General features: G+C 44.6%; 1 protein-coding gene across 1 annotated transcript; it reads left to right on the forward strand.

Moving 5' to 3' along the window:
- Positions 1–4,399: 4,399 nt before the first annotated feature.
- On the forward strand, positions 4,400–24,789 carry LHX2 (LIM homeobox 2; the record flags this gene model as incomplete). Its single annotated transcript, XM_082492759.1, has 5 exons — positions 4,400–4,630; positions 7,409–7,611; positions 8,344–8,726; positions 16,867–17,072; positions 24,502–24,789. 5 exons carry the CDS (start codon positions 4,400–4,402, stop codon positions 24,787–24,789), a joined length of 1,311 nt encoding a protein of 436 aa, XP_082348885.1.
- Positions 24,790–26,482: the final 1,693 nt, after the last annotated feature.

The raw sequence follows: 26,482 nt of genomic DNA on the forward strand, positions 1-26,482 counted from the left end.
TTATTATTGTAATTAATACCACGCTGGAAGTACCTCAGGGAGCTCACTGTATGGCTTTGTTCATGTCAGAGTGGTGATAGCAACCTCTTTTTGTTACATATTTAACAGCTTTGAAAGACATTTTTTTAAACAGCAAATGCACTAGACAGCTTTAAAGCAGAGGACAGTAAATAGGTTGCCAATTATTCATCCAGCAGCTCTATGTGCGTCAAAAAAATGCATACCACCAAATTTTCCTGAGACAAACCACTTAAATTTCCTGTGACTCACATGCCATTTTTGCACTAACTGGATAAGGATGGCAATAATTTAGAAAAAGAAACAGATATAAAATGCTTCTTGCCCTGGAATACTGCAAAAAATCTTTAAAAACATGTTCCTTTACAGTTAGGGAACAGCATTTGTGACAAGAAATGTCCTATTTTTAAACTGAATAGTGTTTCTTAATAAGGTTATTTCATTATTCTCTTTCACTTTAAAATGACCCAGAGTGTCTAACACAGTATATAAGAAGTGCAAAAAGTGGTATACAAATGGAGTAATAATTTCCCTGGATCGTCTCTAGTCAGTCTATAGAGCAACTGAATGTGAGGCATGCTAGTCTGTCTCCGGCAGCTCAGGGAGATGAAGAGCTGAGCTGAGCTTCACTTGCTGACAAGAAGCAAACTGTCTCACATTTTAGGAGAACAACATCATTGCCTATAAAAATGAAGAAGAGACAAAATAAATAAAACCAGTTAATGTTGTAGTTAACTTGCAAATCAAGTAAATCTGTTGGTACAGTATTTTAGAAATAAACGATAACAGCATCACACCAAACACACATTTCTGAACATATAAGCGTTCTGATTTTGATTTAATGGTATATCAGCGTCAACTATTGCTTCCTTTGCTGGTACACACTTCCTGATGCCTACTGTGAAGGGTGCCCATATTTACAACTGAGTAAGATGATTAATTACACCTTGTCAATCACGGTGCATGAAGACATAACACCACAGCAGACAATGAAGAAGATGCCTGAAGCTACAATTACATTTTAATTCATAGTTTATTGTATGTTCCCATATATTGCAGTCTAATAACCGTAGGGGCATCGAAAACATATGAGATATCAATCACTCTGCCCCCTGGTCTTTCATGTTTATATTATTCCACAGCCTTTAAATTACCATAAGTAGTTACTTATTTTCTAAGCTTTCTTCTCTTCTCTCTTACCTTTTTCTTCCATTTATCTTTTATTCTTAGTACCTTTATCCAACAGCTATAAGTATTTGATAGAAGTTTGTAGCTCACTTAAAATCTGTAACAGACAACCTGAAACCCAGCAATTAGCAAAGACAGCTTAGACTTGTGTTCCTTTGTTGAAGGAGGCGTTGAATCTTTTGTTCTGATTTAGTCACGGTAGCTGGGTGGAAGCTGGTACCTCATTATGTGGTTGGTCTGTTTGTCTGGTAGGTAGCAGATGGTACTGGAGATGACGTTACCAAGAGAGGCAGGGTAGAGAAACTCAAGACCTGTGATTTGTTCACCTGTCACCTATAACAAAATACAGGTTAAAAGACTTTATTATTAGCTGCACCATTTTTTAATGAAAAAAAAAAAACTCATTTCAAATGAGTCCACATTTGATTCTAAAGATTATTTTGCTATAGCAATTTTTCTGCTGCTCATTATTCAAGAATATCCCGGATTTTATTCTGAACAATGTAAATGTCATTCATGTGTCAGTGTGTACATTAGCAGCTTTGTGTTTACATTCTGTTACTCTCCTTGTGTTTTGGTAGCAAGGGTTGGATGTCTCCTTGTGTTTGTATATCCATTAAGAAGACAATCAGAGATAGCCTGTGAACTGGAGGTCATGCCATACCTTTTTAACGTGCTATTGGTATTATTGGTTCCAACCACTTAGGCAATACTGTTACATAAAATATTGTATTTTAGTTCCATTAAATATATAAAATCTTTTGGATAATTAGCAATGCCAGGCAGAGTGTATAAATCCGTGACCTTTCTTAACTGTGAAATGTATGTAATCAATTATGTGATAGGGAATTAAATGGGTATTAAAACATCTAAGGATAGTACAGTATGCAGCTGTAGACAAGGATATATACTGCAAATTGCTTAAGTACAACACAACGGTGTTCCACAATGGCGTATGCAGTGTCCAGTAAGCAGTATTCCACATCACTGGTACTGGAGGCAAATCTCCCACCGCAGATGGTATTTGAAATGTCTCACAATTTAATAGAGGAAGGGAAAGATTATTTTATCAAGCTCCACTATGCATCTCTACTAATTCTATTGCAGAATTCTAATCCGAATTAAAACACGAACTTCCATTGTTTCCAAGGTCTGATTTTAGGACAGTCTTTGGATAGTTCCCACAGATGCCAAATTAGCTTGCATTCTGTATAGTTTCTTGAGGGGTCTTGTGGCTATTTTGTATGCATTTCTACAAGAGACACTTTGTTCTCCTCTGTAACATGCAAATGTACTTAACTATTACAGCAATCCCAACAGAAAGATGATAAGAAGCCTAAATTATTGTAAGAATGGAAAACATAAAACCTGCAGAGTTTGACTATAGAGTAATTCTAATTTTAGCAAAGATAGCCTTAACCGCACTGCACCTCACTATGTCAGAAAGCAACACCTAATAGTAATACGCAAAGTGATGTAATAACTTGCAGCCAGGGATTAAGCAGCAACTCTCATGATCTCAGATGTGCATTCAGATTTACTTTCCATTGTGCTACCTTTTCTAGCATAATTAGAAGTGTGATATTTGACATCTTTAATACTAATTAGTCCTTCCTTACTACCCTCGGTCTGGGTAAATATTTAGACATCACGTGCAGTTTCCTGCGTACTCTTTGTCTTTTCTGGAGGCTTCCTGAAGCTTCTCCTCAAGTTCAGAGACCTTTCCGTCCTGGTTTTCCTAGTGTCTACTCGGAAATGAGAGGGGTGAGAAGTCTCGGTTATCCGAAGGCTTCACCAACTCGAATGACGCCAATGATTATATTCTAATGGTGGCTATTTTCCATGATGAGTGGTGTTCGGCGCGTTCAGTTAGTGATAAATGTTCACGATATCGCGATCTGGGCGCGTAAACAAACTTTTGAGCCCCTACTTCTCCCGCGCTGGAGGCATTTCCCCCGACATCCCCCCCGCTGCCCCGGGGCCAGGCACGTCGCCGGCCATCACCGGCGGCCAACGCAAACCCCCGCCCGGGCGCGAGTCCCGCTCCGGCCTTCGGCGGCCGCCTCGGGCCCTCCAGAGTCCACGGAGCGCCCGCGCCGCGGCGGGGAACGGGACGCGGCAGCGCTGCGGGCGCCCGGAGGCCCGGTGCCCGGTGCCGGTGCCGGGCAGGCTGCGCGGCTGCGGGGACCGAGCGGGCGTTGCGGGCGGCGGCCCCGCGCCCCTCCGCGCCTGCTGGCCCCGAGCACATGCCGGCGGGCCCGGGCGCGGCGGCAGCCAATGGCGGCGGGGCAGGACATGATGTCAGAGGGGCTGTAGAAAAGGCGCGGAGCCTCGCGCGGCGCCCGGGCTGCAGACGCGCCGCTCGCAGGCACCGGGGCGGGCGGCGGCTCTGGCTCCGCCGTGCGATTCCGCCCCCCCCGCCCCAACCTCCGCCTCCCCCCCCTCTCTCCCCCCCCCCCCCCCCCCCGCCGCGAGCAGCCGCCCCGGGCCCCGCCGCTTTAAGAAGAGAGGGGGGCTGCCGAGTGCCCGTCCCATCTGGTGCCCGTCCAACTCTTCCTCCTTCCCCTCCTTCCCCTTGGCTTTTTTCTTTTCCCAATGAGCTCCAGCGGGCTGGGGGAGGAGCGGGGGAAGGAGCAAACTTTGCCCCCGAGCTGCCGCCGCTGCCAGCCCTCTGGACCGTGAGTGCGTACGGTGGGCACCCGCCCCATCCGCCTCTCGCAGCACCAGCACGCTCTCCGCCTGCTGCAGCCTCCCTCTCCCTTGCTTTCCTCCTCTTAAATTTCGCACAGTACGATGTAGGGGGGCTTGTCGTTCTTCTTATTATTTTTTTAATTTATTTCTCACGGAAGATGGTTTAATTTTTTATATTTCTATTATTTATTAATCCCTCCCAACCGTAAACCTGCCCAGCCTGCTGCCAGCTGGGCCAGAGCATAAAGCTTGGAACCGCACCTGGGGCAATGAGCCCTGCGCTGAAGAAGCCTCCTAGAGGGATGTGCCGGGGCCGCGCAACAGACTAGATCCAAGCCCCGAAGCTTACACCGCCAGTTACCCCCTCTCCCTCAGCCCCTCCGCCCGCCTTTTCTGCGCCCTGTCCCCCCGAAGCCTCGGATCGGTGCCTGCGCTGCGTCCCGGAGACCTTTGTCGGGGTGAAAAGCTCGGAGCCCACGGAGAGACGGGGCGGCCGTGCTAGATGCATGGGGGAGGGCTCCGGTTAATGCAAGTTCTGGGCTCCTGCAGGGACCCCGACAATTGTCAGCAGCAGCAGCAGCAACTCGGGGCCTCCTCCTCTGCTTCCTCAGCGATGCTTTTCCACAGTCTGTCCGGCGCGGAGATGCACGGGGTCATCGACGAGATGGATCGGAGAACCAAAAGCGAAGCACCAGCCATCAGCTCGGCTATAGACAGGGGAGAGACCGAAACGGTAGGAGGCGAAGGAATGGGAGAGTCATTCAACCCCCTAAACATAACAAACCCCTCAAAGATAGAGCTTTTCCCTTAAAATAACAGATCGGGGGGGAAGCGTATGCAAAATGCTAAATCGGAAGAAAATTAAGCAGAAAGGCACCCCGAAAGATTAAATAAAAGCATGGGGAAAGGCACGAAACTGTTAATTATTAATAATATGCATAGTAATAGTAACGCTTGGGTGAAATGAACGGTACTGCTCTTGCGAGAAAACAGAAAGATAGACCAGCCTTTTGGTAGCGTCCAAGAACTCCTTCCCTTCCCCCAGCCTGTCCGGCCTTCCAAAGTTTTTTAGGAAGAGGCAAAGTATGCTTTTAGACAGATAACGTTTTGGCACAGCGAAATTTTTGTCTGCAGAATGGAAACACAAACATCAAAGAATCCAGTTCTGCGTTATTTTTCAGGTAGGATGGCTACACCGGGGTAGTCGTTAGAGCATTTATAAACAAAAAAACCAAACTCGAGTGCCTTTAAGTCTTTTTTTTTTTTTTTTTAAATAATTGTAATATATAAACATTGGGTTTGCGAACATGGCAAACAGAACTATAAGATATGTTTCAGGGAGGCGGATGGATGCAATTTTTTATAAATTTACCACATTTTATCTTATGCCTGCTGATGCGTAGTACTTGTATATTAATACATTTAGATAATAAAAAGATGCGTCCTTTTAACCAGAGTGAAGCTAGCAAAGTGGAAGAGATTTCTGAAGTGTGTTAACTGATTCAACATTTTATGTATGCTACTTTTTTTGTTAAGAAATTATAATCCTCAAGTGAAACGATCCCGTATTTTGGTTAAGTGCTGTCTTCTAAGCTGATACGGGCATATGCAAGAAAGATATCTGTTCTCAGTTTTTAAAACTTCATCAGCATGTGTTCTGTCTCTTAATGCTACATAGAAATTTACTTAAAGGTGACAGTGAGAGTATTTAATCCTGAAATGCTGGCTGAAAAACACCCTGTATACTACAAGGGTGGGACGTGATTTCTAATCTAAACGGTTTTGGTTTTCTTTGGAAAAGTTAATATTTCTCCGTACAATTAAACAATATCAATTGATACTTCCTGGAATAAATATTGTGGCATGATACCTTTATAAGCTATATATAATGTGTATGTATACACACGTGTATATAATAAATAGTGGGATACAATACTGGGTCCTTAAATACCATTTCTGCATCTCAGAACATTTTTTGTTACCGGAAAAATCGTATTTAAAGTGGATTTACAAGAAACTACTTTGGTTATAAAACGGTTCCTAATGAGAGTTCAGATAATGCCTTAAAGAAATAAGCTATCAGTGGACTTGTGTGGCTGAGGTACCAAGGTAGCGCCATGGTTTTATTTATATGTAGTTCTGATAGTGGGAACGGTGTAGTGCAAACAGCAGTGCTCATAGCGACGGGATTTTGTGATCTCTGCAAGTACTGGATGAAAGTAATCAGCCCAGCAAATGCTGAAAAAATAGCTTCATTTTCTTTCGATTCTCCCCTATTAGCTGTCTTTTCTTTTTGCTTTGCATAAGGACTTAAGGCTCTAGAGGAGGTAAAAGTAAACAAACAACTTCCCCATCCCCCCACCCCGAATCAAAACAAACTGCCTGTTTGTCACATCTGTAAAAAATGTTTCGGGTTCTCTTGCCCAAGAGCAAATCTGCAGTGTGCTTTTGTGCAAAGGGGATGGTAGTAAGTTTGGGACGAAGTGGACAGCAGCGCATTGCACGGTCTGTCACAAACCCTGCTCCAGTCTGAGCCTCTTCTCTAGAATCCTCTTTGAAGGTGCCCGCTAAAATAAATAAGCGTGCTTGGACGGTTTTCGATATTTTTCTCTATTTCTTTTTTGATAGAAGTTGACAGAATATGTATGTATTTGGTTTTTTGCAGGGTTTCGATTGGATTGCGATTTGACGCTAAACTATTAAATTATATAGGGGTTACGTTTAGTTTTATTGCTTCCAAGTTTATCCCAGGATAATCTAAAGTGGTCTGTTGTTTCTTCCTATACGTTTCTTTCTTTTCTACACGTTTCCCACTATTTCGTTTTCCTGATAAGACATTCTGCACCTCGGATTTAGTGATGCTCGTCTCTTCCGCGGTTTTATTTACTGATCCCTTTAGTGCTTTGAGTCACAGCAGATTTGGGTACGTGTTGTTTGGAACCAGCTTGCAGAGGGAGCTGTGTCTGTACCACTGTGACTACTGGGGGGTTTGATCGTAATTCACTCGGAATTTTATAGCTAGGAAAATACACACACAGACACGCTCCACATACACGCACTCACAGAGCATTAACTATGCAGGCACTCTCCGTATATCCATAATAATAAATTTTAAAATTAACTATCTGCGATTTGCCCTACTCTGTGATTATTGCGCCTGTTTATTGAACAGCATCTTTCTTGTTCTGGGACCGGAAAGTCAAAAAAAAAAAAAAAAGAAGGAAAAAAAATTCCTGGGTCTGATCCGGACGCCGTCCTTAAAACCCAGAGTCTTTTTCTTCTTGTCTCGCCCTCCTCCCCCGCTCCTCCCGGGACAGGGGACGCCGCGGGACCCTGGGCACCCGCCGTCCCGGCCGCAGGGGGCAGGTCGGGGCGCGGACCCTCCGCTCCGCGCTCCTCCGCGTCTGCCGAGCCCCTGCAAGGAGAGGGGAAGGCAGGGGGAGGGGGAGCCCAGCAGCGCACCGGAGTTTCTCCCTCTCGCTAACGGTCTGTAATTGTTTTCCCCCAGCAGACCATGCCTTCCATCAGCAGTGACCGGGCTGCCCTGTGCGCCGGCTGCGGGGGGAAAATCTCCGACCGTTATTACCTCCTGGCTGTGGATAAACAGTGGCACATGCGCTGCCTGAAGTGCTGTGAATGTAAACTCAACCTGGAGTCCGAGCTCACCTGCTTCAGCAAGGACGGCAGCATTTACTGCAAGGAGGATTACTACAGGTACAGCCTGCGCTCGGCCGCCAGCCTGGGGGGGGGGGGGGGGACCGCCCGCCGCCCCGAGCAAAGCCCGTCCTGAGAGACTGCGGAGGGGTCCGTGGGCGTGGAGGGGGCCCGTGGGCTCCTCAAACCTCCCGCTGCAGAGGGAGACTCACGGTGGGGATGGACCCCGCGTCCTCGGGAGGGTGGCACAGCTCACCCCCAGGCTGCCTGCGGGTGCTGGGGGCTTCAAGCGGGCGTCCCCTGACCAACTTTCTGGGGCTGCGAAAGGAAAAGGAACGGCCAAGGGGAGCTGAGCGTGTTCCTGCCCTGAGCACGGTGGGCACGGCGGGGAGCGGCATCCTCACCCCCGGGCAGCGCTTCCCTTCCCAGCCCGCCTCCGGGTGCGGGGATGGGGCTGAGCCCCGGGCGCGCTGTCAGCCCCCGGCTGCTCCTCGCCCGGCGGCGCTGCCTCCCCGCCCGGCCCGGAGCCCCCCGCGGCCCCGGGGGGAGTTGGCGCGTTTTCCTGGTGGGAGCCGGCGGGGCAGGAGCTGCGCTGCGGGGTGGGAAACGGGTCGGGGTCCGCGGTGCCCCCCCGGCTGGCGGGCAGCGCCCGGAGGGCGAAGCCGCTCAGCGAACGGCCCGGGCCCCGCAGCCCCTCTCCCTCTGCCGCCCCCCGGGCGGACCCGGCGAAGGCGGGGGGCGGGCGGGGGGGATGCGCCTCTCACCGTCTCCTCTGGCCGTTCTGTTTTGCAGGAGGTTTTCGGTGCAGAGATGTGCGCGATGTCACCTGGGGATTTCTGCCTCCGAGATGGTCATGAGGGCCAGGGATTTGGTATATCACTTAAACTGTTTCACTTGCACCACTTGCAACAAGATGCTGACCACCGGCGATCACTTTGGCATGAAGGACAATCTGGTGTACTGCCGCCTCCATTTCGAGACTCTCATCCAGGGGGAGTACCAGGTGCATTTCAATCACTCGGATGTAGCCGCTGGGAAGGGCCCAGCGTTGGGAGCGGGCTCTGCCAATACTTTGGGACTGCCTTATTACAACGGCGTGGGGACTGTCCAGAAGGGGAGACCCAGGAAAAGGAAGAGCCCAGGACCTGGGGCAGATCTGGCAGCCTACAACGCAGGTAAGAGACCCCCACCTCCCCCCAGAACGATTCAAACGGCTTGTTTCTGTTCGCTTCCAAAGGGGGATTTCTGTTTATTTTAGCTTAAACCGTTAATAATAGTTTAGCTGCAGCATAATTATTGAGATCAAGTGCTGTCAAACTGCAATTACAGAAGCTAATATGTTAGCATTTTTCACTTCAGCTGGAAATAAAATGTTTTGAAGCGAGGTCATCTGGTTAAGGAGGGGGAGAAGGGGGAGTGTAGGCTGAAATAAAATCTGGAAACCAGAGATTGTAAGTTAGCACTTCAGAGAGCTGTGAATTTTCTTTAGTAGCTACACTCAAAGGCTGCTGATAGGTGAATTATTCTGCCCTTGTCCTGAGCTTTTGCACCTCAGAGTTTTGGAAGGAAAGAGAGAGGGAAGAAGTGAGAAAGCGGCTCTTTCCCAGGGCGGGGCCGAGGGTGCCCGCGGAGCCCGGGCAGACCCGAGGCAGCAGATGAGTGTGGGCAGCCTCGGGTCTGCCTGTACAGCGACGAGTTCGGCTGGAGTTTTTGTCGTCAGATGTGACTCGGAGAAGAGTCGGGAAACTCTCCGCATCCCCTCTGTAACCCCTCGCTGCCCCTTAACCGACAGCAGCAGCAGAAGGAAGGGAGCCAACCTGGCAGCAGGCACGAGCCTCCGGCCTCTGCAGAAACTCTGTCTCCCGGGCGAGATCTCTGCATGGAGCTGCAAACTTTCTGATCTGTTTCCTCGTTTAACCTCCCCGCCACCACAGCACTGTAGTTTTGCAGGCAAGGGAATTGGAGCAACCTCCTGCCCCCCCCCTCCGTCCCCGTCCCTGCTTCCCCTCTTCCCCTCGCCCTTCTTCGTCCTACCAGACTGGCTGTGCTCACTGGGGCTCCTAGCACTGCTCCTTGTGTGCAACATGAAAAAGTGGTTGGACAAAAGCGAATTCTTAGATCTTGATTTTATTAGAAGAATTCAAGGCGGAGGTGGGGTTTGCTTCAGGCCCGCGTTCCCCGAGCTGGGGGCTCAGCCGCCCCCTCCGACCCCGCAGACCGAACTCGTTCGCCTCTTCCCTTGTGCTGCTTCAGGGTCGCCTCCATTTCTCCGCCGGTTCCAGCACGTTTTCTTTCTTAATCTACGAAGTTCAGACGTGTCCCATAAGTCGCAGATTTGCCTTCAACGGTTTTTTGGTGTTTGTTTCCGCACCCCCCAACAGCCCCCTCACCCCCCCGAGAGGGCGTTAGGTAAAGGCCAAGTTTGCTGCGGTTTGTTTGGGGCTGCGCCTCTGCGCGCCCCGACTGCGCCGGGCTCCGCCGTCCCGCCCGGGGGGGACACCGAGGGGCAGCGCGGCGCTGGTGGGGGCTCGGGCCGCACTGGGCACCTTCCGGCACCGCGAGCTTCGGGGGCGGGGGAGGCGACGGCCCCGGAAGGATGAGGCTGGGGTGTTTTGCGCCTAAAGACAGAGTAAAAATAGCGACGAAACTGAGAGGTTTGCTCTGAAAATGGCAGGGAGAAAAGGCGCATCTCTAACTGGCAAACGCACCTCGGGAACAAAATTGCCGGTTATTATTGTTTTAACTAATTGCTGAATAATTTGGAAATGGTGCAAAAATCAGTAGTAGTCCCAGTGGTGAAGGTTGATGAAAGGTGTATGTACCATTCTCCCGAGTAACAGCTGAGCTTTAAAACATACATAAAATATACGTCTTGCCCGTTTCAAAACGTCTGCTTTTCGGAGGGATTAGATTTTAATTGTCCTTCCGCTGTCTCCCTGTGCAGGGCAGATGTTCAGATTCAAAGGACCTGTAAAACGAACCAGCGGCATCTGTCCTGGACAGGAGCACAGCCTGAGAAAGTCTTACTGCTCCCCGACTTCCTAAATAAACCGTCTTTAACCGTATTTTTTAAAAATTCGTTTTCAAAACAATTGCCCTCCAAGATTTTGCCCTTTTAATTGTAGTTTAGATCCTGCAACTGAAGCTTAAGAGATCTTCTGTGAGGAACCTTTGGCTTCTTTGCTTAAACTATTTATCCACTTAACTATTTACTAAACCAATAATCGATTAATTATATGATAATAAGTGTCATTGGTCTTGGAAACCAGACCAGGTTGCCCGTTGATGTAAAATTTCACAAATTAGCAAATTATTGGAAAGCCTTCGATTTTGTGCCTTTTAAAGGGAAACCGTTCAAATGTGATAGTTTCTCTTCTTATTTTTAATGGAACGTCTCTTTCTCTTCTCAGAAATGCCCTAGAAATGCACAACATTGTCCTCTGAGGGGATCTGTTGCTGGTAATTTGTGTAGAATACTTTGTGTAAATAAATCTACATTCGGAGGTGGTGGGAAAAGAGGGACCCGTAAACTTAGGCAGAGTTGAAACTGGAATTATTTCGTAAATTGCAGCAAATATTCATCTGCAACACGAATTGGACTGACTTTTTTTTTTTTTTTTTTTTCTACTTAAACGAGGCTCCGTTTGCACGGGGATGATGGGTTTTAGATGTGGATAGAGCCTGACAAGTGGAAAATAGCTTAGAAGTATGGTGAAACTTCAAAAAGATTTCTTTTTCTTTCTTTTTTTTTTTTTTTTTAAGTGTGTTCCTGTGATCATAATTTCTTCTTTCACTTGTTGGAATGGAGTTTGATGGGGTTTTTTAGGTCAGTAAATCAATGGCTGAAAGCTTGCTGAACACAGAAGCACCTGTAAAGAATTCTGAATACTCCCTTTGTGAATTAGACCCCAAACCTCCCACAGCCTGCTATATTTTATTCATTTGTATCTAGTCCGTCTTTAATATGAAGACACTAAAATATCCTCAAAAATGACAGATGCACTGCGCAGAGTTGGGGCACGACGAGCTGATAAAATACCCGTCATCTGTGCAAACAGCGAAGATACCAAGAAATATTTCTTTCCTTTACTACCAGGAAGATAGACCCTGTTTCAGTGATACGGTGACTCGGTCCCCGGGCTCGGTACAGCCCCCGGGCGGGTGCGGACCGGGAGCTGCGGGGTGTGGGGCGGCTGTGGGGGCTGCGGAGGCGCCGGCCCCGCTCCCAGCCCGGCGGCACCGGCCGCTCCGTCCCCGCCTCCCCCGGCCCGGCCCGGGGGGCGCCGGGGCCGTTTGGAGTCACCCTCCGAATGGGCTCGGTCAGAAGTTTGGTTGTTGTTTTGTTGGTTTTTGGTTTTGTGTGGTTTTTTTCCCTGACAAAAATGGGAAAAGCCTGGAAACTTTTGACGACCGAATTTCTCTTTCTCTCCCCGTTCCCCCTGGGACTGAAAGCTCAGGATAAGCTTTCCCGTGGCCGCAGTTGCAGAGCGAGCGAACAGGACTCGAAGTTTAAAAGCGGGTGTCTCGCAGCGATTCCCCACGAAAAACCAGAGCTCCCTCCTTTCCCCTCTCCTCCTGCTTCTCTTCTCCCCCCCCCCCCCGACGTGGTCACCTTTCGGGGCCCCCCCGGGCGCAGTGCATCTGGTCCCTCCCCGGGGACCGGCACCGGGGTCGGGGCAGGGGCAGGGGCAGGCGGAGGGGCTGGGGTCGGGGCAGGGGCAAGGAGCCGGCACTGCTCGCTCGCCAAAGGGCGAGCGGGGCCCCGGGAGCGCTCCCTCGGGCCGGGGGCGGTGGCGTGTCCCTCGGGAAGAGCACGGCGGGCCGAACCCCCCTGGGGAGGGCAGCGGAGCCCGCTCCGGCCCCGCCGCCCGCCCCTTCCCCCGGCCCGGCGGGGAGCGCGGCTCGGCCGGGGCCGCCCGGGTTAATCGCGGCGCTCAGGGAATTACCGCGCACTCGCACCGGCTATTCAGCGCCATTCAATTGGCTTAATTGAGGGGAAAACCCCTCCGCGGCTGTCTCCCCCCGCTCAGCCCGGTGCGACTCCGCTCCGGACCCTTTGTTCTCCCGCCCGCCGCAGCCCCGGCCCGGCCGCTCTCTCCCCCCGGAGGCACCGCGGCCGCGGGGAGGGCCGTCCCTCCGGCGGCCCCGGGAGGCAGCGGGACACGCAGCGCTTTTGTCCGGGACGGCTGAGGAAGGCCGGAGGAAAGAGGGTTTCCAGTTCCCTCTCTCCTCTCTCGTGGCCTTGTGATGCTCAGCCTGGAAGACGGTCGCTCCCTAACACTGGTTTCATCTCCCTTTTCCTACGGACAGCTCTCAAGATTTCAAGGTTGAGGCAGTGCTTTCTGTGGCTGTCGCTTCCAGGGCCGGGCAGAGGTACCCTTCTTTCAGCGCTGCCAGGCGCCTCGGGGGCAGCGAGGGGCACCTTGCCTGCTCCAAGTACCACAGCTTCAACCCTCTTAATCCCAGTTGTGGTGAGGCATTCAGGCGTCTGCCTTCTCCAAGAGTCTTCTTCCACTGGAGGAACTCTGTTCCTGTCCCAAGTACCATTCAGGGGTCTCTGTCTCACTTTTGTCCCCTTCAAGGATGTGGGTACCACAAAGTCCTCTACACACTCCTGCCAAACAGCAACTACGGCTGCACCCTTGCCTGGTCTGGTTAATCACAAGTTCCCTCTCCAGGCAGCAGAAGGTTAAAACACCCCCTTGACTCTTATTACAGAAGGAAAGGGGTGTATATTCCTGAGCCACTGAATATGGAGAGCTGATGCATGCACCAAATGTGTCTCTTGTTTCATTATTCTTTCAGAATCAGGATTAGTTTGCTTTCTTTTTGGGTAATTTAACATGTCAAACACAAGCTACTAAAACCAAAAGTTCCCCCAAAGGAAATTCCACTTTCCCATCTTCTTCATGTGCCATATATTCAGCAACCTACTCACTACTAAGCACATGCTTTGCCCCGAATCCCGACACGTGGGGGGATCTGGCGATCTGAGTGTGAAACAGTGCTCTCAAGTTTTCTGCTTCAAATAGTGTTTGTTACAAAAATAACAGCACATCCTGCTTTACGCTCATGTTGCTAAGGTGTTGTGCATTATTCTGCAGAGGATATTTTGGTCACCAATATCAAAATATAATGTTTTAATCTTAATTTCTAGTGATGCTCTCTGGACATCACCATCTTGTGGCCAATTGGACATTCGTGTCGTGGTGCTATTGGAGGAGGCTGTAAGAGCCGCTGGTGGGACCAGCCGAAGGACGGGAGGGCAACGGCCTGGGTGTGGGACTAGGCGAAAGGCACAAGGGCCTTAGAAATGTTCAAGGGTCAAAAAAGAGACTTGGCACCACTGCAGAATTTCTTTTATCACAAAATAGGAATGAAACATTAGTTAATTTAAGATTCCTCTATTTGGCTGGAATTTTACCAGTTGTGTTTCTGAACTCCCAGCAGGAGCCCTAGATACTGCAATGGAATGGAAATCTTACGTACGGATAGTTCAACAATTCCTTTGGGAGATACACAGGGACACCAGTAAGGAACAGGGAAGAAGTGCCTGAAAAACAGAGGGTTGCGTGAGGAATGTGTACAGTGTTAGTCTTACGCCACGATGCCTTTTGCAGAAACTCCTCAGCTCTTAAAATCCACACGTACTTACACCCTTGGACCGTTCTGTGTCTCTGTCCCTGCAACGCCCATAGACATTTCAGATTCTGTGAGAGATGCATATAATATTAGACCTAATATAATGGACTTTTGAAGATGGTGCCAAGCACCACAAGCAAAGATGAGAGGGGAATTGGCACTAACTGGGGATATTTATGCCATATCGGGTGATGCCTGCGGGTACCCAAACCGCTTGCGCAAGACAATGAACAGCAGACACCCTCATACACTTTCAAAATCTGTTCTGTAACTTTCTTCATAGAAAAGGATAATAGTTTGCTGGTCTCAAATGGTTCCTATTTACTGTCATTTTAATAATATATTTATTTAGTAGGTGAGGAGGTAAAATGATGAGAAATTCAGAGAGTAAACTGTTCATTGTCCTATCAGGGCTTGATGAAAAGCTGATATGCTCATTCCATTCTCGGAGGATTTAGAATCACTTTTATTTCCTTGGATCTTGAATGTGTCTCGTTGTCTACGGAATAGGTTAAAATCCAAGTATGTGCAGCCCTGGGTTTGTTGTGTTGCACGTTTACATGAACAGACCTCAGTCCTTCAGACAGATATTGTGATGCATTTTCTCCTAAGCCCCTGCCTTGTTATTTCTGGGAGGGTTTGAAAGGTAACACACAGAGGGCTTTTCCATTACTAATATCTAAAATTCTGTGAGTACGTTTTAAAACCAAGCACTGCTTGCTTTTACATTTCCATAACAGAATTAGCTATGAGCAATATCACTTCAGTTATTCATCCCGGAATTCTTTACATCAGGAATTGTAGCTATGGGGACTGGAGCACAGGGGATGACCCCAGTTTGGCAACTAGATCTCAGTTCTTAAACCAGAAAAAAGATTTTACTATATTCCATCCAGCTCCATTAATACTGCATTTTTACTATCTCCTTTTAAGCGTCTTATACCTTTTAAATTCAGGTGCTTCCAGTCTTTCCACACCACAGGAAAACAAGCAGAAATGCTTCTTATTGCTAGAGTTTGGCACAAGATCCTTAGGTCTGGAAAGGATTTATACAAATGTACGCACATGCACGCACACACGCACACATAAATGCACATTTATATGTAAAGTACCATATTTCTTAGCTGTTTTTTAAATTATAGGAGTACAGAAACACACAGAAAAGTTTGAGGCTTCGAACACTTTCTACATATCTACTAAACAAACATGCTTTTGGCCTTAAAGCTGAATTTTTGCAGGCCTTGCTCTATACCGTGCCATATCTTTTTGGAAGTTTTTGAAAAGCTAAACTTTGCAAAGCAGCTGCTGTAGATGCTGCAAAACTGCTGTTTATAGAATCTGTATGCATTTTTACTTATGAGTACATGCATTTTATATATTTTTTTTAAAACTGTTTTTAATGCATGCCTTTCAGAATTTGTACGTTTTCAATAGGGCTGAAAACCTGTGATGGACAGCATGAATTTAAAGTAAGACTATGAAGATATACATGTCTATGAGATGTACTCAGTTGTAATGAACCATCAATAACGGACAATTGAAACAAAGCTCTTTATGTGTTCAAGTAATTCACCAATAATTCACATTTTAAAATACAATTTTTTCTCATTTTTTGCATGCAACATAGAACAGAGATAGTAGTGATTTTTCCTTACTTTTAACATAAAACTTATAGGAAACTAAAAGGGAGTTGTAGACATTGGAACAGAAAATTTAATTAATGATAGTTTGTCAGAGCTAATTTTCAGTTATACCCCTGATTTTTTTCATGGATTTAAGCTCAGTCCTTAATGTTATTTTAAGAGTTTTTCTATGGTTTACTGGATGCACAAATAAATGAAAAACTACTTTTGGTCTATGAGATTATTTTGCTTGGCATTCAACATTTAATACTGCTTGATAGCTATTATAATGCCCCTTGCTCATAGACCTCCTTTACGGGCTTTATTTTTGATTTATGCAAACGTATCAATCAGCGTCATTCAGTGATCTCAAAAGGGTGTGACAATTGATCACTCAAACTAGTATTTGCAAATACTTTTTAAAAAAATGAAATCCAAACATATAAATAATTAAAAAGCTATTTTTCATTTGGCATGGCAGTGATACATCGCATTAACAACTTTATTTCTTTAGCTAGTCAAATTATAGTCATAATTTGCTGTCTGGTACCCCACAAACTTTATTTCTTTTACAGTGTTTCATTTAATGGTCTCTCTTGTACTCTACAGGGTTTAGTTTGATGGAGGAAATAATTATAATTTTAACTGGTCTGTTCCGTCGAGATTTAAGTGGAGGGTATTGTACAGCTTTCTTTGTACGTTACAATGCGGTTTATAGTGATACAAAGTACATTAAAACACTTTACAGAGTTGAGGACAGCTACTGTCCTACAAGCAGAGAGTGGAGGAGAGGCTGTGGGGATGGAGGGAAGAAAAAAGGAAACAGGCCTGACATTTGAAAAGCCATAAAGAGGCAGGTGAGGGTCCTTGCGGGCTGGTTATTGTAAGGAAAAAATAGAAGATGCAGAAATGGAGGGGAAGGCAAGTAGGGTTTGTGCTAGTACAATACGTGCCATGGTATGTTATTTTAATTGCTGCGCTCAGATGAACTGCAAACAATGTTGGTCACCGAGCACTAGATTTACACGCCTTTTCCTCTTGTTGCCTTAAGCTTTAAGTTGCAATGAAAATGATGGCGACCACCTGGATCGAGACCAGCAATACCCCAGCAATCAGAAAACAAAGCGCATGAGGACATCATTCAAACACCACCAGTTGCGGACAATGAAGTCATACTTTGCTATTAACCACAATCCTGATGCCAAGGACTTGAAACAGCTAGCTCAAAAAACCGGCCTGACCAAAAGAGTTCTTCAGGTAAGAAGAGCAGTCTTTTGTCTTGAAAAGTAAATAAAATACCGATTTTATATTTGAAATGCTGTTGGATTTTGCTGATCTTCTTTCCTTAATTTTTCATACCTTCTCTGAGACTTCAGTTAAGTCCTAGAAAGTATGAGAAGTTGTTTCTTTTCAGTTTCCCAAAAGTAGATTGCTTGGGTTCTAATTTTTGATGACAGTTGCGAAGGTTTGGGGCCCTGCTTGTTTTCCTGTAGTTAAATCTGGTGCATGTTTTAGCTTCCAACCTGCTGTAAGAAAAAGTGGATTATTTTAGTTAGTGTGTTCGGTGTAAATAGAGAGCTCTTAATTTACAAATTACTGTGAATGTTTACATTTATAAGAAATCAATCAGCAGTCTGGATTCATTTTATCAGAACAAGGAGGATATCTTTTCTTTCATAATTGAAGTGGACGTAAATTTGATTTTTCAAAGATTAATTTTTTATTCATAGTTTAGTAACTTAGAATGAAAGGCAACCACATTTTAAAAGTACCTTTTCTCTGAAAGCTGGATTTTTCTTGCTTCAAGGATATACACTCCGTTTGAACTATTGTGGGAAGCAAAGGTGAGACTACTAGTTGATTCAGCTCCATTTTAATTTATAGTTCTAATTCAAGAAGTCAATTTTAATGGGCACTTATCCAAATAACTGTACCTAGAGATAAATTTGGGCATCTAGAAGCCCTGGCATTCCAGGACCTATTGCTGAAATTTTTAGACAGGTCTTAATTGTAGAAAAGTGGTTTGTGGGCTTCATAGGACAGGTAGGGCTCAGAGCCAGGCTCCGGGGAAAGCATCGTGGACAACTCTCACGAAGTCATAGGCAAGTCGAGGGCAGTAGACAAAAAACATTGAGAAAAACTGAATTCACTGGAGAGATCTTGGACCTTACAGTGTTAATACCTAACAGAAGAGGGAATAAAGATTTTTGTAGGCTTCCCAATAAAAACTACTAATGAAAAACTGTATGTAATTACTTCTCTTGGCTATGTCCTCCATAGCTGGATTTCTTTGTTTTTATGAGGCTGATTTGCGGTAGTGGAACAAATTCCTCCAATATAACTGCTGCACATCCTAACAGTTATGTAATGTCTCTCATGGCACCTCTCCTTTATCCATGCACATGGGTGAAATAATTTACTGCATTTGTCTATCCTTATTTTGACATTTTTCCTTTATTTTACCCTCAAGTTTACACTTCAGTAATATCTATTCTGTTCATTACAGTACACTCACACCTGAATTATCAGAGAAATTTCACATAGTGCATTAAGAAATGAGATCAGTGTCTAGAAAGTGTCTTGTTCTTGATCATTCTTCTGTTCCCTCTCCTCACTCCACACCAACTTTGACTTCCACCTCTCTCTTCTCTTTTCATCTAACGGGTCTTTCCTTCCATCTTTTTTCCACTCTTTTTCTTCCTTCCTTTTCAGAATGTATTTCCTTGTCTCCAGCATTGGGCTCCACATCTCTATCACACTTCAACTCCTCTTTCAGTTTCTTCATTGCTTCTGTTTCCATCTTGAACATATCACATCTTGCAGTTTTAAGGTGCTTCGTGGTCCCTCTTTTTTGTGGCAGTCCCTTACAATTCCACTAAACTTTTTTCATAGTTTTAGTAATTGGTGTTTCACTTCTTTTACTTTCACAGTTAAATACTCCTTTATGTCTGGGCTCCTTTAGCTGAAGAGTGGTGGAAGGTAATAGTTGGTGGTGAGGATTGCACCCAGAGGATGATGCTGTTGGAGGCAATTCAAGAAAATGGCTGGGAGTGATACTTTGTCTAGTATCTCTTGAGTTTTCCTGTCTGTTACGAGCACTCTCTACTCCATACTCTTGGACTTTTTGTTTGAAAATTAATTTAGGCCATGAAAAAACAAACTTGGTGGATTTTTTTTTAATTTTAGAACCTTTGTGCCCAATTGGCTTCTCTCTGACCTGTGAGAGGCAATTTTTCAAACACTGAAGTTCACCTGTATGAGTTTCAGGGTTGCTCTTTGCTGAGGAAAACTCTTCATGATGTTGGCTACTGAGATAGTGTCACTTGTTAATTGTTTTGAGCCAGAAAGGTTGGCATTCCATCTGTGTCATTTATTGAACACGAAGTAATTCACTGACACTATTGATCTAAACAAGCATCATTAGTATTAGTCTGCCTTACATACCGAAGGCGCACGGACTCCCAGACATACGTGCACACTTGCCAGTAGTAAGAAATCTTCTGTAATCCCTATGTTGTTATTAGGCGTGTTTGTAAGCCGTTGAATTTTCTGTGCGTTCAGATTTCAGTTCAGCTGATGCAGGATTGTGGCTCTTAGTGCATCATCAATAGAATATATTTTAATAGAAAATACAGGGCATCAGATCAGGAGAAACAGATTTTCTTGTTTTGAAGCCAGTGTACTTCCTAGGAATAGAGTTCCTTGTGATTTAGGAAATAGCTATAGTGCCCTTACTATATATGAGTCCCGCATAACATGTAATGGGGGTGCTTTGCTTGCAGATGAGCAGAGAATATGACCATACTCTTAATGATCTGTGACATCGGATTTGGAAGACCTGACTTCTGTCTTTGCTTTATATACAATTAGTCATCAAATACACATGTCCAGAAGTGGAATGGCATGGAAATGTAACATACTGCTTCCTAAATTACATTTCCTTCAGTGGCTTTGTAATGCAGACTGTTTTCTGTAAGTAGCCACATTAGAATCACAGTAAACCTATTTATGGTTTTAAGCCCTATTTTTATTTATTTTCATTCCAATTTAACTTTATATTTGCAATTTAATTCATATACTTCTTGTACCGCAGCTGTGGAACACAAGCCCATTATTGTAAGCTATCATTCATAATCAAAGTGACCAGCTAATTGTGAGCTAACTAACTGGCATAAATATTCCTTTTTTAGGAACCAATCTTTCTTTCTGTGTCTTTAGAAAGGGAAGGTGGAAGTAGATAGCCCTAAGAAGATATTGTTTGGTAGCTATAGGCACGTACCTCTTCTCTCCCCAGGAGCCTGGGATATGATTATCCATGGCAAAAGCAGTTCAGGAACATAAAGCGTCATTTTTCAGTGGGTGTCTTGTACACTGCTTATTCTTTCTTGAATCACTCCCCATAAAGTTGCTATGAAAACCCTACAAAGATTACTGCACGCATTTGGACTTTGCTAATTCAGTTTCCAGTAGTCAACAAACATGAAAATTTTCACAATCACGCGTGGGTACCCTGCGCTACCTTTCGGTGAAGATTGGCCTTAGGATAGCGCACTGCAGACTCTTTACCGAGCCCCCATCTGTAAAATATCCCACTGTTCCCCTTTAACTGTGTGTTTACTGGTCACAACAGAGTAATCAGAATGTGTGTGCAATGAGTGAAGGTATTTTGCTTTGTGGTGAAACTTCCTTTATATTTTTGTTTCTATACTTACCAGTTAGTAAAATTCAGTAAAGGTAAATGTCTCCAGGTAGCTGTGTGAATGAGCAAAATTGTGTTTAAAAACTTGTCTCTAGCACAAGCTATTCATACAACTAAATATAACAGTTGCAACAAGGGAGGTGTTACAAACAAGAAAATAAAGTTATCCAAGGTGATTAGATGATCTCATTCACTGCAGTATCCAAATCCTTTACAATACTTAGTGTATTTATTTCCAGTACTTCCCAATCACATGGAGATAATATTTTATTCCTGTTTTACTTGATGGAGACAAAGAGTTAGCTGCACAGATCACTGAAGGGGTAGTATAATATTTTAACCGCAGTAAATGTTGTTCAGCCTAGCTGCTGAGTTGTCAGTTACAGGCATCCAACCCCGAACCAGAACGTGGGAGCATCACTGGTGGGTCTCGCAGCTGCTGTTATTTTTCAGTGGGAGTTTTGGTCCGTATTTTCCCCTTTGATTTGAAATAGCTCAGCCTTACAATGATACAGTTGGACAGAAAAACACTAAATACTTCCCGATGATTCCATTTATTCCTCAGTACTGAAGAGCAGACTCCTAATTGTGTAATTGATGTGCGATAAGTCCTTCTGGAACAATTCTTTCAGTTATGTATGTTTGGGTTATTATTTCTTTACTTTACTGCCGTACCCCTACAGGTGCAGGGCCCGAATTGCCACTGCGAGCGTGCAGCGCTCCTGCTGTTCGTTATGCCTGGGCAGCCCTGGCCCGCGCTCACACGCCACTTTGCACAGCTATAAGTAACAATGCGGGGCAGTAGAGAAGCGCGCCTACATTCCAACTCAGAAAACAATGGTTTTAATCATTTCACTACTCCGCAACATGAAGTCTTTGCTGAATACTTTCATATCTTAAGTGCACACCAGAACGTCGCTATTGTGACAGTTATGTTATCCCTTTCTATCATAAGACAAGGCATTTTCAGAATTGCAGTTAACAAATATTTAGATGCCTTTTCAGTAATAACATGAGTATGTATTATTGGACAATTTTAAAGAGCTTTATAACCATTAACTGGTTAACCTTGACAATATCTCAGCGAGGAAGAAAGTAGTTATTATCTCTATTTTTGAATATTACTTACAAGATTATGGAATATTTTCTATGTCTAACATGAATTACCGGTATTAAAGAAAGAATGAGCCATCTTATATGTGCGGCTCCTGAAAGCATCATGAATAGTCATCGGTAAGGGCATCTGAGCATTGGTTTTCATATTTAATGGCAGATAAAGGGGCATACATAAACACCAATAATCTTGCTCACTTTTCTGTACATACTGCATGTTTCGAATCACAAACAAGCAATACTGTAGAGTCTCTCACCCTACTAAGGTTAAAGAGCAGTTGGACTTTTAGGAACAAAGTAAATGAATAAAATAGTTATGGTGCCTCCTACAGTTTTACACGCTTTAAGCAAGAAAATGGTTTTGTGACTAGAAATGGAAATGTTACTCATATTTGGGGCTACTGCATATATAAATATGTATATTTTTAATGAACATAAGTGTGAAATTATGCAGAAGTATGTGTACGTGCAACTGGACTAGTAGTTTTGTCTGTTCTGTTTTAATTATTATGTAACTATGATACACATATATATCAACAGGGGAAGCCTCCAAACTTCCCTTTCACTTTCATATGTATTATCCTTTTTACAATTGCTAGAAGGTATGTTTAAAAAATTAAAACCAAATTGCTTTGTGGGACAAATATAAATTCTCTCTTACTGAAAAGTAAAAAATCCCATAAATGTTAAAATTTCTGGGTTTTTTACCATTCTTAACTAGTTGGTGCTTGAGAGTTTGTGGCTTGAATGACCAGAACAAACTGATTTGCTTCACTTGCGTCCCCTGCACATGAGGCTCCTCACCTTGCTCGGAACCACGCGCACACACTCCTGCGCCTCCCGTCCTGCATGGCTCTGAATGAACAGTCAAAGGAGAGGACGCTGGTTGCGAATGTGTCAGGCAAAAATACCACATTTGGTTTTGCCTGGTTTTGACCACATCGCTGTCCTGTAACAGGTTTACCACTATAATGGACTATGTTATAAAATCATGTGTGTATTTTTACCACTGCTAGTTTAGGAAAAGGTTTTTATTTTCTTGTCATAAGTGAAACTGATAAATAGCCTTTAAACTAAGTGCTTTGACAAAGGGAATGCCAACGTAAACTGTTTTAAAATACCGAGCTTTCAGAAACAAGGACCTGTAGGGATGCGATTTATGCATGGCCCACGAGCGCAGCTCCTACGGCCACTGGTAGGATTTGTGCCTGAGGATTATTTCGTAGCGGCATTCCCCAGAGACAGTGTGAGACAGAGGGTGTGCACCTTAAAGACCCTTGGTTGGGGGAGAAAGCTTTCCAGAGAAAAAGTCAGAGCGCTCAGTAGGGGGAATTTGGGGCTGGACCATCCACAGATAAGAAGAAAACCAGTCAGAGGAAAACCAGCAGAGACATGTTCATCAGTTCTAACTGCGGCTGGCAAGCTGAGAGTGCAAAGCCAACGCTGTACAGGACTGCTTGTATTATGTACCGCTCCTCTGTTAGTGGTCTGGCTTACAGCGGATCCTACGGCAGGGGCCGTGCTGTTTCAGAGGCACAGGTCACACTTTCTGTACAGGCTGGTGTGGCCTCGTGAGCTCCACACGCTCAGTTTCCCTGTACGGGCCACAGCGGAGAAATCTGACGGAGACACTGTATGGCTGTGCAGGTCCTTTCATTCGCTCGGTTCCTTTCTCCGCCAGATACAGAGATGACGAGGCTCATTGCACCTGGAATGGGAAGACTCAGTCCTATTCCTTAAAGCAGGTCAACGTGGGGACAGTAGGATCAGGACCAAGTCCATTGTAAAGAACGTAACCATGACAGAAGGCCTTCTGATAAATAAGCACAGTGAAATTTCAGCTAGCTCGTAGCAGTAAAATTAGCTGGTATCAACATACACCAGCTTGAACAGGGTATTTAATGACATTTTCAACTTCAGTCAAAGTGATATGCTGTACCTAGGTTTCATGCAAGTTTCACACATACATTTTATTTTATCTATTTTCAAATAGGCCAGAAAAATATTTTATCTTTAAGCAAATCGTGCAGACAGTGGACAGTACTGTTAACGTGGACCTAAACACTGAAATTTAACTGAGAAAGATGAAGCCTGAGCTTTTGTCCTTCATTCATAGATAATAATTAATGCAAGAAGTAGCAATCTTGGAAAAATTTCTGTATGTGGATATAATTTCTACTGAAATGACAGTTTTTAATGCAAAGTGAGTCTTTAATACCATTCAAGCCGCTTTTCCCGACATCATTCCATACTGAAAACAGTCAGAAAAGGAGACTGGCACAGGCCAAGGGAGCTGAAGCATTTGAGACAGAAGAGTAAGAGAAAAGTAAGAGAGAGGGACACTCCTTTTAGAAAAGCGAGAGCACTGCTGACAGTGGGACACGGGAACATTCCTGGGAGAGCTCTCAGGGCCCGCAGAAAGGCAGGGTGCTGTGGTCTGTGTCACCTCTGCTTGCCATGGGACATGGATGTGAGATACTAGGGTGCCGAAACTTGTTATTTTGTATTCGTCAGATGCTCGATGTCTGCCTCATCCAGACAAATACTTCTGGGATTGGGGGCAATCGAGGACTCACGCAGGCTGCCAGATATCTAAGCATCTTTATGCATAGCCTGCACAGAAAGACTGCCCTCCTCCATCCTCAGCCCACTCCTGTCCCGGGCAGACTGTTTATACAGGAGTGCGGGAGAGGGAGAGAGGAACGCTTCGCAGGTGTGCAGAGGACACTTCTCATGACCAGGGCGACTTTTCTAACATGTTACCAGTAAAAACGTCTTCCACGATTCAAGTATGTGTGAATTTGTGATTATGCTTTTGCTTTTTTAAACACTGCAGCTCTTTAAATGCTACACTGTTATATTAAACTATTTCAGGTTTGGTTTCAAAATGCTCGAGCCAAATTCAGACGGAACCTCTTACGTCAAGAAAACACAGGGGTGGATAAGACTTCAGACTCAACACTCCAAGCAGGGACCCCATCAGGTCCTGCCTCAGAAATATCCAATGCCTCCATGAGTCCATCCAGCACTCCCACTACTTTAACGGACTTGACTAATCCTACTATGCCTACTGTGACATCTGTCTTGACTTCAGTGCCCGGAAGTCTTGAGGTTCATGAATCTCGAAGTCCTTCACAGACAACTCTTACAAATCTTTTCTGATGACTCTTTCTTAATAATTTCTTTAAAAAAGAAATTATTCTTAGTTGAAATTCCAAGTGTATTTTAATAGAGGCTTTGAGCAACTGACTAACCACAATTAGGATCTCTCCTAAAAAACCAGAAGGAAATGTAGTGTTTTGGTATGACGGAGTATGGACTGAAGAATAACTTGGAAGATCTATTGCAACACAACATTTGTGTAACTGTACAGTTTTGTGGACTGAGCAAGGGAAACAGCAATTAATTTAAGTTGGCTAAAGCTTCTGTATTTTCAAAGACTGCCATGTGCCTTATATACTGTTTTATCTACATACTTTGGATTCCATGTCCACTTCTCTCTTTTTCTCTCTGTATATTTATGACCAGGGCAAAAATGTTAAGAGTTTGTTACTTTGAATAGTCCTAAGCCTTTCATTGGTTGCTTTGTTGTTTTAGAATTTTAAGGTCGAAGTCTGTTCGAATACCAGAATTTGTAAAATCTAACCAGTAATAAAACCACTTATGGAAACTACTTGGTAATGGCTGCAGTTACATTTAACATTAGTGTCACAATCAAGATAGGCTGATCGTATTTAAAAGGATTAGAAAACTGCACTTCAAACACAGTATCTGCCTAGGATAATCTCTAAATACGATGTATACGTTCCTCCTGTTCCTAAAGTATATATGAGTGAGAACTCCAGCTTGTACGACCGTCTAGGTATCTTCATTATAGAGAAATAAATAACTGTTAGTTGCAGGTAGAAGTTATCAGATATTGTTAAAATTCAAACAGAAAAATTATACTTAATTTTGCTGTGTAAAGAAACTTGACTTCAGCGAGCATTTATGAAAACAACCTTGCTTTTGTGCAAGAGATGGCTTGTCCCATTGCACGGAGGAGGCAAGCGGGGTACCCGACAGCTGTGTGGCCACAGTCGGTCCATTACAGAGGTGGGCACTGGGTAACATTTTCCCCAGGCAAAAGACAGAAGTATTTCAGGTTATTTTACAACACTGGTGGGCAAAGTTGAGGCAAAATTATTTTTTATAAAGTCACGGCCTTACATTTTTTGTAATGCTTTGAAGGAATAAAAAGCCAAGGAAGACTATGATATTATCGATACTAATAAACGTGGTTATTCCTTTAATGATTCTGGACCTTTCAATACAATTGAATTCCTTCTCCCCCAAAAAATCTGTGCAGGATTTATCTCACATTTTGTGGTTTTTTCCTATTGTTTTTAAAGATGTTTTTCGGTAATTAAAGAAATACCTCAGCAAAGTTTAAGTGTGTATAAGAACGAGTATACACTATGCTGTTTGCCCAGTAGTTTTATAGATTTTGAGTGGTACATAAGATGCATATGGTTGTTCCTTTTCAAACCTGTTGCGATCAGTTTATTTCAGTCAAATGTTAGGTTGTATGCGGCTAGCTCTCTAAAACTAACCTGTCATTCCCGTTGGATCAAAATTGCTAAAAGATTATTCCAAATAAACAGCACGATAGGTGCCAAGATTCGTGTTCTTTGCCCTTCTCCGTGCACTGAAGATGATTTAGTACGCCAGACTCTTTGGTAACAATGTTTTGGTTTTAAAAGTGCTCCATTTATTCAGCTTTCTCAGCTGAAAATTTGCCATTCTTTTTCAATCCAAATTCCTATCGAGATCAGTGAGAGATCTCAGAGCACGAGGACTGTGGGATAGAAATGCT

The sequence above is a fragment of the Vanellus vanellus genome, assembly GCF_965231255.1.
Source record: "Vanellus vanellus genome assembly, chromosome: 18".
NCBI lineage: Eukaryota > Metazoa > Chordata > Aves > Charadriiformes > Charadriidae > Vanellus > Vanellus vanellus.